This window comes from Falco punctatus, assembly GCF_963210335.1.
Source record: "Falco punctatus genome assembly, chromosome: 7".
In the NCBI taxonomy this organism is placed as follows: Eukaryota; Metazoa; Chordata; class Aves; order Falconiformes; family Falconidae; genus Falco; species Falco punctatus.
In genome coordinates this window covers 9371620-9386130 of record NC_137587.1, presented here as the reverse complement: position 1 = coordinate 9386130, position 14511 = coordinate 9371620, and the positions used below count along the sequence as shown (strand labels likewise).

General features: G+C 55.1%; 1 protein-coding gene across 1 annotated transcript; it reads right to left on the bottom strand.

The window, feature by feature from the left end:
- Window positions 1-2863: 2863 nt before the first annotated feature.
- Window positions 2864-14373, bottom strand: PROX2 (prospero homeobox 2). The gene is made up of 5 exons (XM_080396343.1): window positions 13953-14373; window positions 8577-10402; window positions 8125-8545; window positions 7492-7686; window positions 2864-7384 (listed from the first exon to the last, which is right to left on the bottom strand). The coding sequence occupies exons 1-5, from the start codon at window positions 14268-14270 to the stop codon at window positions 7199-7201; spliced, it is 2946 nt and encodes a 981-aa protein (XP_080252469.1). The 5' UTR covers window positions 14271-14373; the 3' UTR covers window positions 2864-7198.
- Between the last annotated feature and the right edge of the window lie 138 nt (window positions 14374-14511).

Below are 14511 nucleotides of genomic sequence, written 5' to 3'. Positions count from 1 at the left end.
AAGCTTATGATAACTGGAGATACAGGATTCTGGAGCGCTGCCTCAGCTGTTTGAGAGTTTGCACGGCAACGATTTGTTTGGTACCGAAGAGATGCTCTGTGCCATTGCAGTCTTCCCCAGAGTAGCTGCTCAAGAAACACTGATGCTGAGATAATTCCTTCCTGCACGGGGTGACCCCTTCTAAAATACGAAATGCAACCATCTTGAGGAGTAAGCCCAGGATCTGCGAGGATTTTGTTTCCCCTACTGGTGTAACCGTCCACATGCAGAAAGCATGGCCACCAGCATCCTGGTTACATTGCGGGTATGGAAGATACTTGCATGAGCAAATCGTAAAATATAGTGTTAACGGACGTGTTTCTGGTGAAATGCTAACGTGGGTGAGTATAGTATTGTCGCTCCTTTACATTTCAATAATTCATCAAAGCTCCCTGAAATTCTCGAAACAGAACGTTTGGCACAAGATCAAACGCTCCTGCTGTGGTTTGGCTTGTTACAGCCTTGGGAAGCCAGGATCGATCCTGTGCCCTGAATACAGACACCTTCACTGGCTGGACCGTGACTGAGATGGTGTTTCCAGCTTCCAGATGCTGCCAGTTCCTGCAACGGTTGCTCTGGTCTTTTTGATAACATCATTCATTAAAAGTTTAATCAGAAATGGAGGTGAGATCGCTTTGAAGCTCAGGGGTTAGAAATAGCTGCAGAACCAATGGTCCAAAGTCACAGCGTGACGGAGGAAAAGGCGGTGAAGGGCTTCACCTGCGCTCTGACAGCAGCGGCGACCCTGGGTCTGCACAGGGGCTCTACCCGGCAGTTGTGTGAAGAGCCCAGTGCTGAGTGAAAAACCCCCAGTGGTCTGTGCTGGCTTGGGAATGCCATGCCGTGGGCACGGCCTTCAACAAAAACCAACAAAAAACCTCTGCCGGAGCAGAGAAGCGCGGCTTTGCTGCTGCTTGGGGTGATGCTGACGGCCGCAGCCTGGAGCATCGCTGGGCATGGATGGGTGATACCTGCTCTCTGTAATGGTTGCTCAGGAGAGGAGAGCACGGTGGCTTTCAAGGATACAGTTTGTATAGCGTTACCTTTTTGTAGCTACTATTCCTAAAGCGTTTTATCTAAAAACAGCCTTTGTAATTGTTTTTATTTGAAGCCGGGTTGCGCTGCCAGCCACAGGGACTTGGTAGGTGCGGAGCTGGGTAGGGCTGGCCTCGCCTCTCACTGGAGCATGAATTCATGGTGTTTTCAAAAGTTATACTTATTTCTACTGTTTCTTACTCATAGACCTGGAAATCAGAAATGGATTATTAATTGAATATTCTGTGCTCTCTGAGAACCAAATGAGGACGAGTTTTATATAGAGATGTATAGATACATATATACACATATATGTTGTCAGGTATTTCACTTAGTTTTTTAAAATAATACAAAAGTATTTTTTTATAATTTCTGTTCTTTGTGTAAAGCTATGGATGACATATACGTGCTTTGGGAAATCCAGTAAAATATTTTCTTTGAAGTTTCAGGTTTTTTTCCTCTATCTTGTGTTTTTCGTACCCCCAGCTTTTCACTTCATCACCTGCTTTGAGCTGCTTGTTTTCTGTGATTGCAATAAGAAAAGATTGATCCTGTTGGGCGCACACTGGCACTTTTAATAATGATCCTTGTTAATCTAGTAGAACAACTAGTGAGAAAACAATAAAAGCCTGAGCAACAAATGCCAGCAGGGAAGCTGCCGTGCTGGGCTCGTGCCAGTTGGATTTAATGCTGTGTCATTAAGAGTTGCTTGGTAGGTAATGGGAAATAGTCACAGAAAGTGTCTGTTAAGTGCCCGTTTTATTGGAATAGAAAAACCCAGAATGGTGTTTGATCCCAATTCACAAGACGAAAATTACCCTAGCACTAGGCTTTTGATTAAAAGCTCATAAAAGCGGAATTACGGAATCTGGGAAGCCTATAAGAAATACTGCAGATGCTGATGGTAGGTGTGATTGCTTACTGTAAATATGCTGAAAGTCAGCCAAAAGGGAAATTGCTCAAATTTTAGGTCTTTGTAACATTTGTATGTTGCTAAAAAAAAAAAAAAAAGGCCAATCGTGGCATGAGACTTGATGATAACGAGAGTTTACCTGCCACTTGTCAGCCTGTCCAGTTAGCTTGGAAGGAATGAGTATGGACTGTATTGTCACCCATGTTGAATGTTGACCCAAATCTGCTTTTCCTTGAGACCCACGGCACAGCTCTTGCTAGCTTTACTTGAGTAGCCATTCTCAAACGTTCTAGGTGAGGCCTGCTTTTAAAAACAGATTTACTAGTTTGGTATTTCTCTGTGCATGGACAGATGTGCTTGTTCTCTGGCAGCCTGCCCCCCAGCTTCCCCACCCCAGCTGCCTCCCCTCCAAGACGAGCGTTACCCCCAGCCGACCTGCTGGGTCTGTCCTCAGCGTTCAGCAGAGGCTGTCTGTCCTCTCCTCGCTCCTTTGTGCACCCTTGCCGAGAGTAAATATCCCCCTCAAAAGCCCCTGGGCTACAGGACTGCCCCCATATCGCTGTGCTGCCCAGTCTGGGCACAGCTCCCAGCAAGAAATCTCCCTTTTCCACCCTGTGTATCCCTGCGCCCAGGGTTTAGTGCTTGCACCTGAGCTGCTGCAGGCAGGCTGGCAAGCCGGGGTGCCCCAGAAGGCAGAGTGCAGCCCTCTCTGTGTGGCTGCATTGCCACCATCTCATCAAAACGGTATTTTTATTGCATAAGTGGAGAGCAGCTCAGCTAGCTGGTGCTGGAAGCAGCTTGCACAGTCCTGCTGCCCAGCTCCCATCCCCTGGTCCCTGGCTCGTGCCAGTGTGATATTTCACGGTGTGGAAAAAAAAAAAAAAAAAAAAAAAAAAGCTTTTGCTGCCAGCTGGAGATACCATGGAGATACCAGTCTGTCCTGGGGGACCCCACAGGGTGTTTCATCCTTGAGACTGTCTCCACAGTCTCTCTGTGCATAGCTTCTCCTTCTCCTGGCGTGGCCCTGGGTCTGCAGCACAGGGCAGTTCCACACACCAGGTGCAGAGGAAAGGGTGTCTTCTCCAGCTGAAAAGTGATGTCAGATCTCGCAGATGTGGTATTTGTACTGTAACCTGGATTAATCCATCCTTCCAAGGCATGTAATGGGACAGCAAATGCTGCTGAGGCTTTGTGAGCACGGGCCACTGGCTCACCAGGGTACACTAACCTGCAGAGAGCTGCCCTGATGCCAAATACTCATCTGAGCCGCGTATATGAGGGAAGGTGCCTTCCAAGAACATCTGCTCGAGCTGGGAGCCTCTAGGGCTGGTTCAGTCCCTGCAGACAGGTCCAAGTCATTAGCAGGAGTCAAGAAAAACTAGAGATATTTTATTGTTTGTCAGAGTTTCCCCCCCAAGCTATTTTGGCACACTGGATGCACATTCACTAAGAACTTCTTCAAGCTCTAATTAGCTGTACTTGAGTAATAAGGGTTCTTATGCTAAGTAATAACATAGATGAGTATGTAAGTGCTCTCAGAACCTCAGCAACTTAGTCAGTGGGGTCACATCTCCCTCTTTTGGCTGCTGCAAGATGCCAGCAGCCTGGAGGCAAGGAACAGCAATATGTAGTGCTTAGCAGTCTTTGCTGCTGTTTAGCTGTATCGATGGGGTGCGTTGCTTTGGATGGGCTATGAATGTAACTGGAAATGCAAAAGGATAGCCCCGAGGAATTGGTCCCAGAGGAGACAGGTGCAGGTGGCTGTGGGCTTTTTGCATATGCCACAGAAATTTGGATAGAGGGAAGGAAATGCTTTTTGGGTTTGGGTTTTTTTTTTTTAAGATGAAATTGAGTCAGCAGTAGGTGCATGTGCTACTCACATTGCTTTCTTGGGTAATTAGTGGGGAATAGTTAAGCAAGAGCCCACCCAAGCCCGAGGGTCATGACAGCAGTCACAGCCTGGGCATCGGCTCTCAATCTCCCCTATTAGATTTTGTTTGAAAACTAGCTGCTGTACCTTGGGCACTGCTAGAATGTAACTGAAATTACAGGTGTACCCTGCGTGGCACAACCAGTAAAACGCTAATTTCTTAAGAATTCATAGTTTCCCTTAGGCTTCGGGCTCCATTGCCCCTAGAGCAACACCAGCTCTCCCTGTGTCCCAGCAGGTGTGCTGCCTTCTCTATGTTGGTGCTCCTGTGACCTAGCTGCAGGGAAGGTGGTGCGAGTCCCCCCTTCCTTCTGTGCCAGCCATCTGCTGCTCTCCAAGGCTCTCTCAGGAGCGCAGGGCTGTGATTCAGCTCGCCCCACTTCAGTGCCGCACACCAGAGCTGTGCCCACCCAGGTGCAGCCTCCCTGGCCACGGGCAGCTGAGCATCCCCGAAGGAGGCAGCTGCACCCCAGGCTCCCCAGAAAAAGAGCCTGGCTTGCAGGGGGAGCACAAAGTGAGCAAAAGGTGGGTATACGCTCCCTCTGCATCCTTGACAGCTCTGTGTTCTCGGTCACACTTGGCTGAAGGTGGACAGGGGTTGAAAAGTTGCTGGGGAAGGTGCCAGCCAGACAAGCACCCTGTGGTCCTGCATCCTTCACAGAGTCCCTCTAGTCCTGCTTTTTTTTTCCTGTTCCTGTTGGATGGGAATTCTGCCTGGGAATTCAACCTGTGGATACAAGTGGCAAGGCCTCATCACTGGCAAAGGATAACTGAAGTGAGATGCTGTTTGTTGTGGTCACGCTTTCATGCATTTCACGTTGTGGTCCACGTTTCATAAAAGCCAGTGTAAAACAGCTCTGTAGCTCCTGCTCCTTTGCAGTTACATGGCAAACACTGGAGCACAGATACTGCTCTGAACACTGGGTCCCATCCCGTTCAACATCTTCATTAATGGCTGGGTTGTGGAGTCTCCCTCCTGGGAGACACTCAAAAACCATCTGGACATGGTCTTGGGCAACTGTTTGAACATGGGATTGGACCTGCAGAGGTCCCTGCCACCCTCAGCCACTCCGTGACCCTGTGACTTGTGGTCACAGGTTTGGCCTTGCCCTAAGCCCCCCACCTGCTGCTTTACTGACATTATAAACACACGTTATCAGAGGAAGCAAGAAACTGCTTCCCCCAGGGACTTGGCGTAAAAGCTTTATTTCCGCAGGACGTCTTCAGTAAACCTTGTACCTTGGGTACCCTCACTTTTTAGCTATGGCCTAAAGAATTTACTGATTCCCTGGGCCAGGCCATAGTTTCCTCTCCCAGCAGCACAGGTTTTGCCTACCCGGCATGTTACTTCAGCTCTGAGGTGGTTATTGCCTGCAGGAGCGGCAATAACCTGTCCATGATGCCACCAACTGTGCTTCCCCGATGCTGTACGTTTGAGTCCAGCACCTGTAAGCTTTGGGATATGGCTCTGTCTGCCTCCAGCCCCTGCTTCCTGATCCCCCCAAGTTCCACTTGGGATCAGACTGACCCCAAGGCATTGGGGTGCAGGTGTGTGTTTAAACGAGCACATCAGTTAGTGGGGGCCGCTCAGCCCTGCAGGGATGCTGGCAGGAGGAGTAAACCCTTTTGCTGGAGTGTCATTCTTTTCCCAACGAAAAGGCCAGAAATTCCCAGGGTGACGCTTTAGAGCAGAAGTTATCAAGTAGTCTCTAGGGCTGTAAAGGGGTAACAAACTGCATTTATTTAAAAACAGATTGAGTAAATTTGGTGCTGGGGTTGCAAAATATACAAACCTCAAGAAATGAGCATACAAACAGAAGCAGGAAATCTGGCTAGCGGCACTTGGGATGGGGGAACTGCTGTAAAATTGCCCCTATTTTGGAGACCCCATCCTGCCCTGATGTTACCACATGCTTCCTTACCCCTGCAGACGCACCCTGTGCTCTCGTCTGATGCTGGAGCTGCGATTTCCCTCTCCCGTGTCACTCACTGGGCTCTAGTACCCAGCCGGCACCTCACAGCACATCCAGCATCTTGGCCTCCTCCCAATCCTCTTCTCTCTCAGTGTTTTGCACAGGGACGTCATTGTTCATCCACAGCTATGCATCGCTGCCCTCCCGGAGCCCCCTTGCCGTGCCTCTCCCAGAACCTCCCTCCTCCTCACAGCTTTTCCCTCCCCACCACCACCTCTGCCAGGACGGCAGCACTCTTAACACACAACGCTTCGCCACGGTCCATCAGGTGGAAAAGCAGCCACTGAGTCTTGGTCACGGGGAGAAGAAACCTCCTTGCATTTACACCCCTACGCCAATGGGGCTGCAGACCTCAGGGCCCAGCTCCTCACCAGCTTGTGCTAAAACTCACTGGGACTGTCAGGTCCCAGATAATTTGCTCCTCTTTCACCACGGGCAGGTTGCAGCGATGTTTGGGGCAGCTTTGCCCACAGAAGCACAGCATACGGGGACACAGGTGGGTGTTCATCGTGCTGCCCTCCTCCCCGGCGCTGGGCTGATGGGGGCTGGCTGGGGGCTGGCTGGGGGGGGCTGGGTGCCGGCTGCATGCCCTGCTCCCCCCCAGCCCCGCGGGTAACGCTGCTGCTGGACGGTGGCTCCGGGGCTGCTTCCAGTGGCACAGCACGCAGCTGCACGGGCGGGGGGGGGGGGGGGGGGGCTCTTGCAAACCAGCACAGGGGAGGGAGCGGGGGAGTGTTGGTCATGCTGGCTACAACAAACACTGGTTTTACATCTCCCAGACAGGGTCAACTATCCCCTCGGGGTGCTTGAAACGCTGGAATTCACCAGCTGTTTTCTTTGGACACGGGCTTGTTGTATCTGGACAGAAACCGAGGCGTGCTGTTGGACTGGGCACATCCACTAGTTTGCTGCGCCAAGAAAACTTTGCCCACTGCTAGGACCTCTGCCTGCTTTATAAACAGAAAGCCTGTTTGCCCTGAGCTGTGGCCCTGTGGAGAAGGAAGGTGGCTCACCCAGGGTCATGGGGAGAGCTGGAGCAAGGCGATTTCCCAGGCTCCAACCTGATGGCTTCATCTCTGTCCCTCCCCCGCAAGGGTCCCCACCAAGACCCCACCAGCTTTGAGCAGAGGAATAAAACACACACACCATAAAGTCCCAGCACCTGAGGGATGTGATAGACCTCACCCAAGGAGCTGTCTTATAGGCCAGAGAGAAAATACTCAGGATAATGGATGCTGTACAGAGTGCCCATGGGGTGCGTAGCACATGGTGGCTGCACACAGGACCCAGGGCTGCTTTCACAGAGTCTCAGCTGCGGAGCAGTTCCTGGGAGCAGTCGGCAGCTTTGAACCCTTCTGGGATGTCACTGTCCAGTTTGGAAATGATTTTGTAAATAGGTTTCTTCCAGGAGGGGTCGGCATCCTTGCCCGCCCTGACAGCGCTGAAGAACTCCTGCAGCGTGAGGCTGGCCACCTCCAGGAACCGCCCTGGCACCTGCAGTGAGACGGGCATCACCCACAGCACCACCAGGTCCCCAGCTCCCCCTCGCCCTCGAAACCCCACTGCCCCACCACCCCTGCCCCCCAGCTCCCCCTCCTCACCTCAAAGTCATTCCCCTTGTTATAGTGCATGTTGAGGGCGCGGAAAAGCTCCGAGTCCCGGGAGACCCGGAGGGTGCCAGCATCCATGACGCCCTCCATCAGGGCCTGCCGGGCAAACTTCTCCACCTGGATGTAGTAAAACTCACGGAAGTTGCTGAACCACTTGATGAGCTGGGAGGTGATGCAGCGGCTGAACTGCCGAGGGGGAGAGCCGGAGGGCAGGTGTCATGCCAGCTTGGAGCCTCTGCAAGCCCAGCCGCGCACCCAGCCCTGCCCCAGGGCTGCAAAAACACCAGCCAGGACCACAACGTGGGGGAGTCTGTGGCACCTCTCACCGCTGAGGCTCAGATCCCAACCACCTCGCGGTGGGGAGGCACGTTTGTGATGCGCTTTAATCCCAAATGCACCTTGATTGCACAAAGCAAAGATCTGGCAGCCCAGGTCTGCCACAGCCCTAAGCACCCACTCCAGGGCAGCCCATGCTGAAGCAGGTGCCATCCCCCTGCTCCTGCCAGCGAGGTGGAGGGCACACCAACGCATCCCCTTCCCCGTGGTTCCCCGGCGGGGAAGGTGCTGGGTGCCATGCCACACGGGAGTCCTGCCTGGCAGCAGCACCAGGCGCTGCCGTTTTACCTGCACATCGAGGAAGTAGGTCTTCAGGAGAGTGGAGCTGGGGTAGCGGGTGAAGAAAAACATCAGCTTGGCCTTCTTCAGGTGTCCGGGTGTCAGTGCCTCCTGCATCTGCCTCGGGGTCAAGGAAAGCCTGCACGCAGCAGCTCCACCGGCTCGGCACGTCCCTGAGCACACGTGCCTGGTGCCCACAGGAAGCCCCCACCACGGCCTGGCAGGAAGGTGCAGGGGGTTCAGCCCTGGCTGGGCAGCCACTGGCTTTTCCCTTTGGCATCCCCAGGGAAGCTGCTGCTCCCCACAGCGCTTCCCAGGCCGGTGGGAACAGAGATTTGCATGAGGCACTTGTTCCTGGCATAGGGTGCTGGGACTGCCGGGATGGCCTAAGAGCAGGCTTGGGAGCTCCCAACTTTTACCCCCAGCTACACTATAGCATCTAACCAACCCTGAGGAGCAGCAATGGCCCTCCACAGCTCAGGACACCTCTCCTGCTCACCCCTTCGTAGCTCTCTGTGCAGCAGCGGGGACCCTGGCCCTGGGGAGACCAGCAGGGGCTGTGCCGCGCTGTGGCTCCAGAGGACAAGGGGAACACACCGAAGCCCAGGGACGTCTTTACCTCCAGCCAAGCCCAGGGACCTCTCCAGCTGCCCCCAAAGGATATATGGGTGGAGGTGAAGGGTGCCCCATCCATCACAACCTGCAGCTCCCCGCAGCCATCGCTGCCAGCCGGCAGCAGCGCCAGGCTCTCCATGTCAGCAGGGCTCAACGGCAAGGGATGCTGCTGCTGCTGTCTCACAACCGACGACCTCAGTTTGACGGTTCCCCAGTGCAAGTCGAGGGGCTCCAGAGGACCCCTCTCTGGAGCAGAGGGGCTCCCATAAGAGCTGCTGCCCCAGAGGCTGCGCTGGCCATAGCCCAGCAGCTGGCTCAGCAGCTGGCTGTCCTGGACAGGGGCAGCTGAGCCCAGTGAATAACCCATGCTGGGTATCTGAGAGGGTTTTCTGGCCCCCTTTGAACTGAGAGAGCCAGCATGAGAGCCTGGGCTCTTCCCTGAAGCTCCTGACAGGGCCTCAGCCTGGGGTGAGCTCAGCGAGCCTGGTGTGTTCATGGGAGATGGCTTAGCAAGTGGCTTTCTGCATTTCCCAGCAGGAAAAGACTCTCTCTTGGCATCTGGCTCTGGCACCGGGAGGCTGCGGTGCTGCTGCAGAAGGTGACTGGCTGTCTTTGGCCAGATGGTCTTCAGGACAGAGTCCACCACCCGGGACATCACCCCAGCCAGCTCGTGCTTCAACGCCTGCGAGAGGACCCTCACTGCCAAGGGCAGGCCACCTGTGTCACCTCTGTCCTTGTCTTCCTCTGGCCCATGCACGTCCAGGACGCTCCTCCAGAGAGGCACTTCATGTGAGTCGCTGGTGGCAGTGGCACTGTCCTTGTCCTGTCTGTCTCCAGGCTTTCCAGGCAGTGGATGCACTTTCTCAGCACCTTCGTGGGATTGGGCATTGTCCCCAGAATCACAGACCTGGGAGAACCTCTCCTGAAGCTGCTTCAGCTGCTGCTCTAAATAGCAAAGCTGCTCCTTCAGCTGCTGGCAGTCCTCGGCATGGAGGCTGCCTCCCGCAGGGACCACTCGCCCAGCCACCCCTGTGCCCTGCTGGGGCACCCTCGGCTTCCTCTTGCTCTCCCGGGGCACCTCGCCACCCCTCTCCCTCTGATGCCCAAAAGCTGCCTCCAGGCTGGTGTCAAATGCCTGAGGGGTTGGTGGGAGGCTCATGCCTTGGATGATGCTCTCCACCCTGGCCCGCTTGGCTCGGAGGTGCTGGTCAGAGAGCTGCTCCCGTAGGTGCTGGTCGGAGAGCTGGTCCCTGTCACCAGCACAGGGCACGGGAGCCAGGGTCCTGGGGAATGCCAGGGCTTGTGCTCCTTCTCCAGCAGATGCACCACACTCGTGGTCCTGAGGCAGGGCCACTGCCTGAGAGGAAGGGAAAAGGATGGTGGGATCCAGGCTCCTGCCAGCCGCTGGGTGGCTGAGGAGCTGTGAGATCAGGGTTGCACTGGGGGAAGGCAAGAGAGAGTCGGTCTGGAAACAGGGCTCTGACTTCAGCCGCTGGCCGTGTCCTGAAGCAGCACGGTCTCTGTCCTGCTCAGAGCCAGTCCTGCCATCCATCATCTCTCCTTCCTGCCTCGACACCGGAGAGCTGACCCTCAGCTGGTTGGGGATCATTTCCAGTGACAGACTGGCAGGCTTCCTGTGTGTCTGATGTTTCAGACTGCTAGCGGTGCGGAGCTAGAGAAAGAGCAAGAAACATCAGTGGGCAGGACCTCATACAGCAGCTTTCCATGCACACGGCCAGAGATTTTTCCTTCCACATTTGCAGGGCATCCCTGCTCCTCTGTGAAACCTACTGCACCAGGGAATGACCCAGGCAGGAACCTCCAGCCACTGCAAAACCTGTGAGCAGGTTGTCGGCTGTCACACAACAGCAGCAACGCCCTGGACACTCACAGCTCCCACCTGCCAACCCAGCATTCATTATGCCCAGGCTACATTTAACATGTTGAGCCCTTAGATGTGCCCAGCAGCCCATTTTGGGATGTGCCCAGAGCATTTGGGAAAACTCCCCCTGGGGCTCTGGACTCAGAGTGGTGAGCACCAGACAGAGCCCCCTGCCACACATGCCTGGGCAAAGGTGGTTTTGGGTGCTCCTGGGTGCTGGCAGAGCAGAGGGACATCCCTGCTGAAGGCATTCACGGCACACAGCAGCTCAGCCAGGGCACGGCTGCTGTCTGCTTCTGCCGGCATCCAGCAGCCCAGAGGGCACGGTGATGGGCGGCAGCACTGCAGGGCCAGGGTTGCACAAACAGGCTGGTGGAAAGGGACACAGAGAGGGTGTGATGTGAACTGCTGCGAGCAGGGCACAGGGGGATGTTCAGGCTAACACAGCACAGGGCTCCTAAGCACTTGGCAAAACACTGAATGAAAGGGATGGGGATTACCCAGGAAGAGAAAAACTACTGAGCCAGCAGCCCCAGGCTTAAAATTGTTACGCTGACTCCAGGCAAGGGTCCACCCCCTCCTCTCGTTTGCTCGCTCGGACAGCTTTGAAAAAGTAGGTGCAAAAGCTCGTATTCTGGGCAATTACAAAGTAACCACCCCTGTGGGATGCTTCTTCCTCATCCACATTAATTAGCAGTGGGTTTGCATCCCTGAAGTAGGACAGTTTGTGTCTCTTCCAGACACCTTTAAAGTGTCTGAGATACTTTTGCTATACCCAGAAATAGCTGATCATTTTCATATCCATCAGTCTCCTGTCCCCGTGATTATCTGCTCCACGGTGAGTCCCCCAGGCTAATGAACAGTGTAGAAAATGAGTTTCTCCTCACTGCTTTTTAGCAGGGTGCCTTTCTTTGAACAGCCCTGTATTCCAGGCGGGTATCTGGGAGAGCTCTACCTTTTGTAGAGCTCTAGTCTTGACAAACCCAAGTATTTTCTGGGTTGTCCAACACTACTTGTTGCTCTCCCTTGTTGTCTCCCCACCACTCCCAACTAGTAGACTTTCCTTTTCCTAACAGTCTGCCATGGGGGCATTCAAACTGCTTGGCTTACTGATGGCCAGCGCCAGGCCGGGGTGCCGGCAGCTCATGGCATCACCTGGTGCAACAGGCTTCACCATGCCCGCAGCCGCCTCCCAGCCTGCCGGCCACTTCCAACAAAGCCACACAACAAATGCAATGCGGTCGCAGGTTTCATCCACCCTCAAGCCTTTCTGAGTGGTGTGGGCATGAGACAGCCGGTCCTGCTACCTCGCTTGGTTAATTACAGAAATGCCTTCTTTTGGCCCTTCGTCACAATTTCTCACCTCCCCTGAGCTCAACCGCAAGGTCAGGGAGCTCACCCAGCCCCTCCACTGAGGCATCCCGGAAAGCCGGGGTGATACACCCCTTGCCCACACATCGCCCCAGAGCTGGCCAGAAGCTCTCAGCTTGCCTAAGGCTTCCAGCATCTTTCTGCCGGAGATCTGGAAGGTGGGAGCGGAGCCTGTGGTCTCAGGCCATGGCAGCCCAACGTGGGTGCCCTCTGCTCCCCACCGCAGCCTCGCCAGCGCCGGCAGCTGCTGCCCCCAGCCAACTGCCCCCGCTGGCACAGCAGACGGTGCCTCGGTTCCCTTCCCACCAGCCGTCACCGTAGCACCTTCCAAAGCACTACAAAGCAGCCGAGGCTCCTCTTACCTGAAGAAAAAGACCAAGTAACGAGACGCAGATGCTCAGAAGGGAGCGCGTCCTCCCCCGCGGCAGCTACCCGAGGGGGGCTCCTGGGCAGGACAGCCGCCTGTCGCCCCCCGGCAACGCGGACCCCCCTCTCCGAGCCTTCCCCGGCCGCTGCACCCCCTGCCCAGAGTAGGGGACCCCCGGGCCGAGCCTGGCCCCGCTCACCGGCGCTCCGCGGGTAGAGGCGGCCGGGAGCAGCGTGCGGGGCCGGGGGCGCGGCGGCGCCTCCTCCCGCCGCGCTCGGCCCTTTAAAGCGGGAGCGGGGAGGCGGGAGGTGGCCAACCGGCTGGGAACGGCTCCTGAATATGCAGATGGTGCCCGGGGGGTCAGGGCCAGCCCGGGGGCCGGCCAGCCCCCTGCTGCTAATAGACCCCGGCTCGGGCGGGGAAGGGGGCGAGCTGCAGGCTGCCCGGGTGGGCAGAGGGCCGTTCCCCCCGCCAGAATTCCATCTGGAAACCCCCAGCCAGCATTCGGGATGCTGAACTGTTGGTGGGATGATGCAAATCCACGCGGTTAGAGGCCAAGCGGTGCCCCAGGCAAGTGAAGAGCCGCCCAGGGGTTCCCGGTGCTGCCCAGCTTCCAGGGAAAGCGCCCAGGCACTTGCAGCATCCCTGCCACGGCGGGACAGAGGCATTTCGGCTGGCCTAGAGGTCTGCGGTGGAGGATATGGCCAGGAAAGGGAACAAGACAGGAAAAGCAGCAACACCAAGTCCCTTGCTTACAACAGGGTGTTTTAGAGACACTGCCGGAGCTGTGCTCTGAGCTGAGCACACCCGGTCCCGGGCCCCAGGACAAACCCACCTGCCCCAGGGGCACGCAGGGTTGTGAGAAGCTTTGTGTAGGAGCCATGGGACAGATGGACAAAGCCTACATACGCGTGCCACTCCTGGGGCTTAGTCTCCTTTGCCTCCATATACTTCCTTGAACGTGGTGATGTTTGGTGTATTCATTTGGTACAGGAGGCTGTGGTTAAAAGCAGTTGGCATCAAGTGGTCTTATTCAAAGATATCAGCCCTCAGACAACAGATTGCAGAGAAATCCCTGGCAGAGAGGTCTTTCTGGCTCACTTGCCTTTTATTAAAGCAGTCAGTTCAACCTCAAAGCCACAGAGACTATCCCCTGTTGATTTTTATCCAACCTCTTACATTGAAAATGATCCCAAGGATGTTCATTGAAAATTTATATTAGGAGACTATTTTGAAGGTTGCAGTTTACCATTCATATATTATTAAGCAATGGCTAAATTGAGGACACGTGCATAACCTAAACTTGGCCTCTTTGAGAGCTGTCTGGCTGCCAGACAGCCTTTTACGACTATCCCAAGCTAATTCTCATATTCTGCAAATGGGTTCCTTGAGTTTTCTTCCACCAGCGGTCCCCCACCTGGAAGCAGGCAGAAAACAGAAGCTAGCTGGGGGATTTTCAAATGTTTTCAATATACAGATGGCATTCGAGGAACGGGGCTTACTTGTGGACTCGTGCATGTTTGTCATGATGAGAGGGCCTCCTTGCCCATTTCTAGCCATGCAACATCCCACTGGCTGATGCTAGTGACCGTATCATCCTACCTGAGGCCGACCCCATGATTTTGTCGAGAAGGAAAACCACTGGTACAGCTGTCCTGCAGCAATCCAGAGTTGGTTCAATACAGCGTCATGAAACGGCACCCGCTGGTTACCAGGTGTCCATTCACATAGCTGGAACTGTAGGTAACATAACTTACAGGTAACATAACTTGTAATGTGAAAGCCCCTGTGTCCGCTTGTGCTGGGGCCAGTACAGCATGTGGACAGGCAGGGCTGCACAAAGGTAGGGACAACCAGGACACAAGGCGTGACTGAACCATCTGCCTGCCACGGGGTCCCATGCGGGGCTGTGGCAGACATCTCAGGTTCAAAGGAGGCTCTTGAGCTACCACAGCCTATCTGCAGCCTTGCCCTGCCCCACAGCCCCTGCCTTAGGCCTGTCCTCGCCCCACAGCCCCTGCCTTAGGCCTGTCCTCACCCCACAGCCCCGTCCCCAGCCTGCCCTTGCCCCACAGCCCCTGCCTTAGGCCTATCCTCACCCTACAGCCCCGTCCCCAGCCTGTCCCTGCCCCACAGCCCTGCCTTAAGACTGCCCTTGCCC

Excerpts from the sequence above, each read along its gene's own strand:
- PROX2 (XM_080396343.1), bottom strand. The coding sequence starts at position 14,270 with ATGTCTGCCACAGCCCCGCATGGGACCCCGTGGCAGGCAGATGGTTCA. Across the intron at positions 10,403-13,952 it reads AATCATGGGGTCGGCCTCAG|CTCCGCACCGCTAGCAGTCT; the intron begins GTAGGATGATAC and ends CTCTTTCTCTAG. Across the intron at positions 7,385-7,491 it reads ACAAGGGGAATGACTTTGAG|GTGCCAGGGCGGTTCCTGGA; the intron begins GTGAGGAGGGGG and ends GTCTCACTGCAG.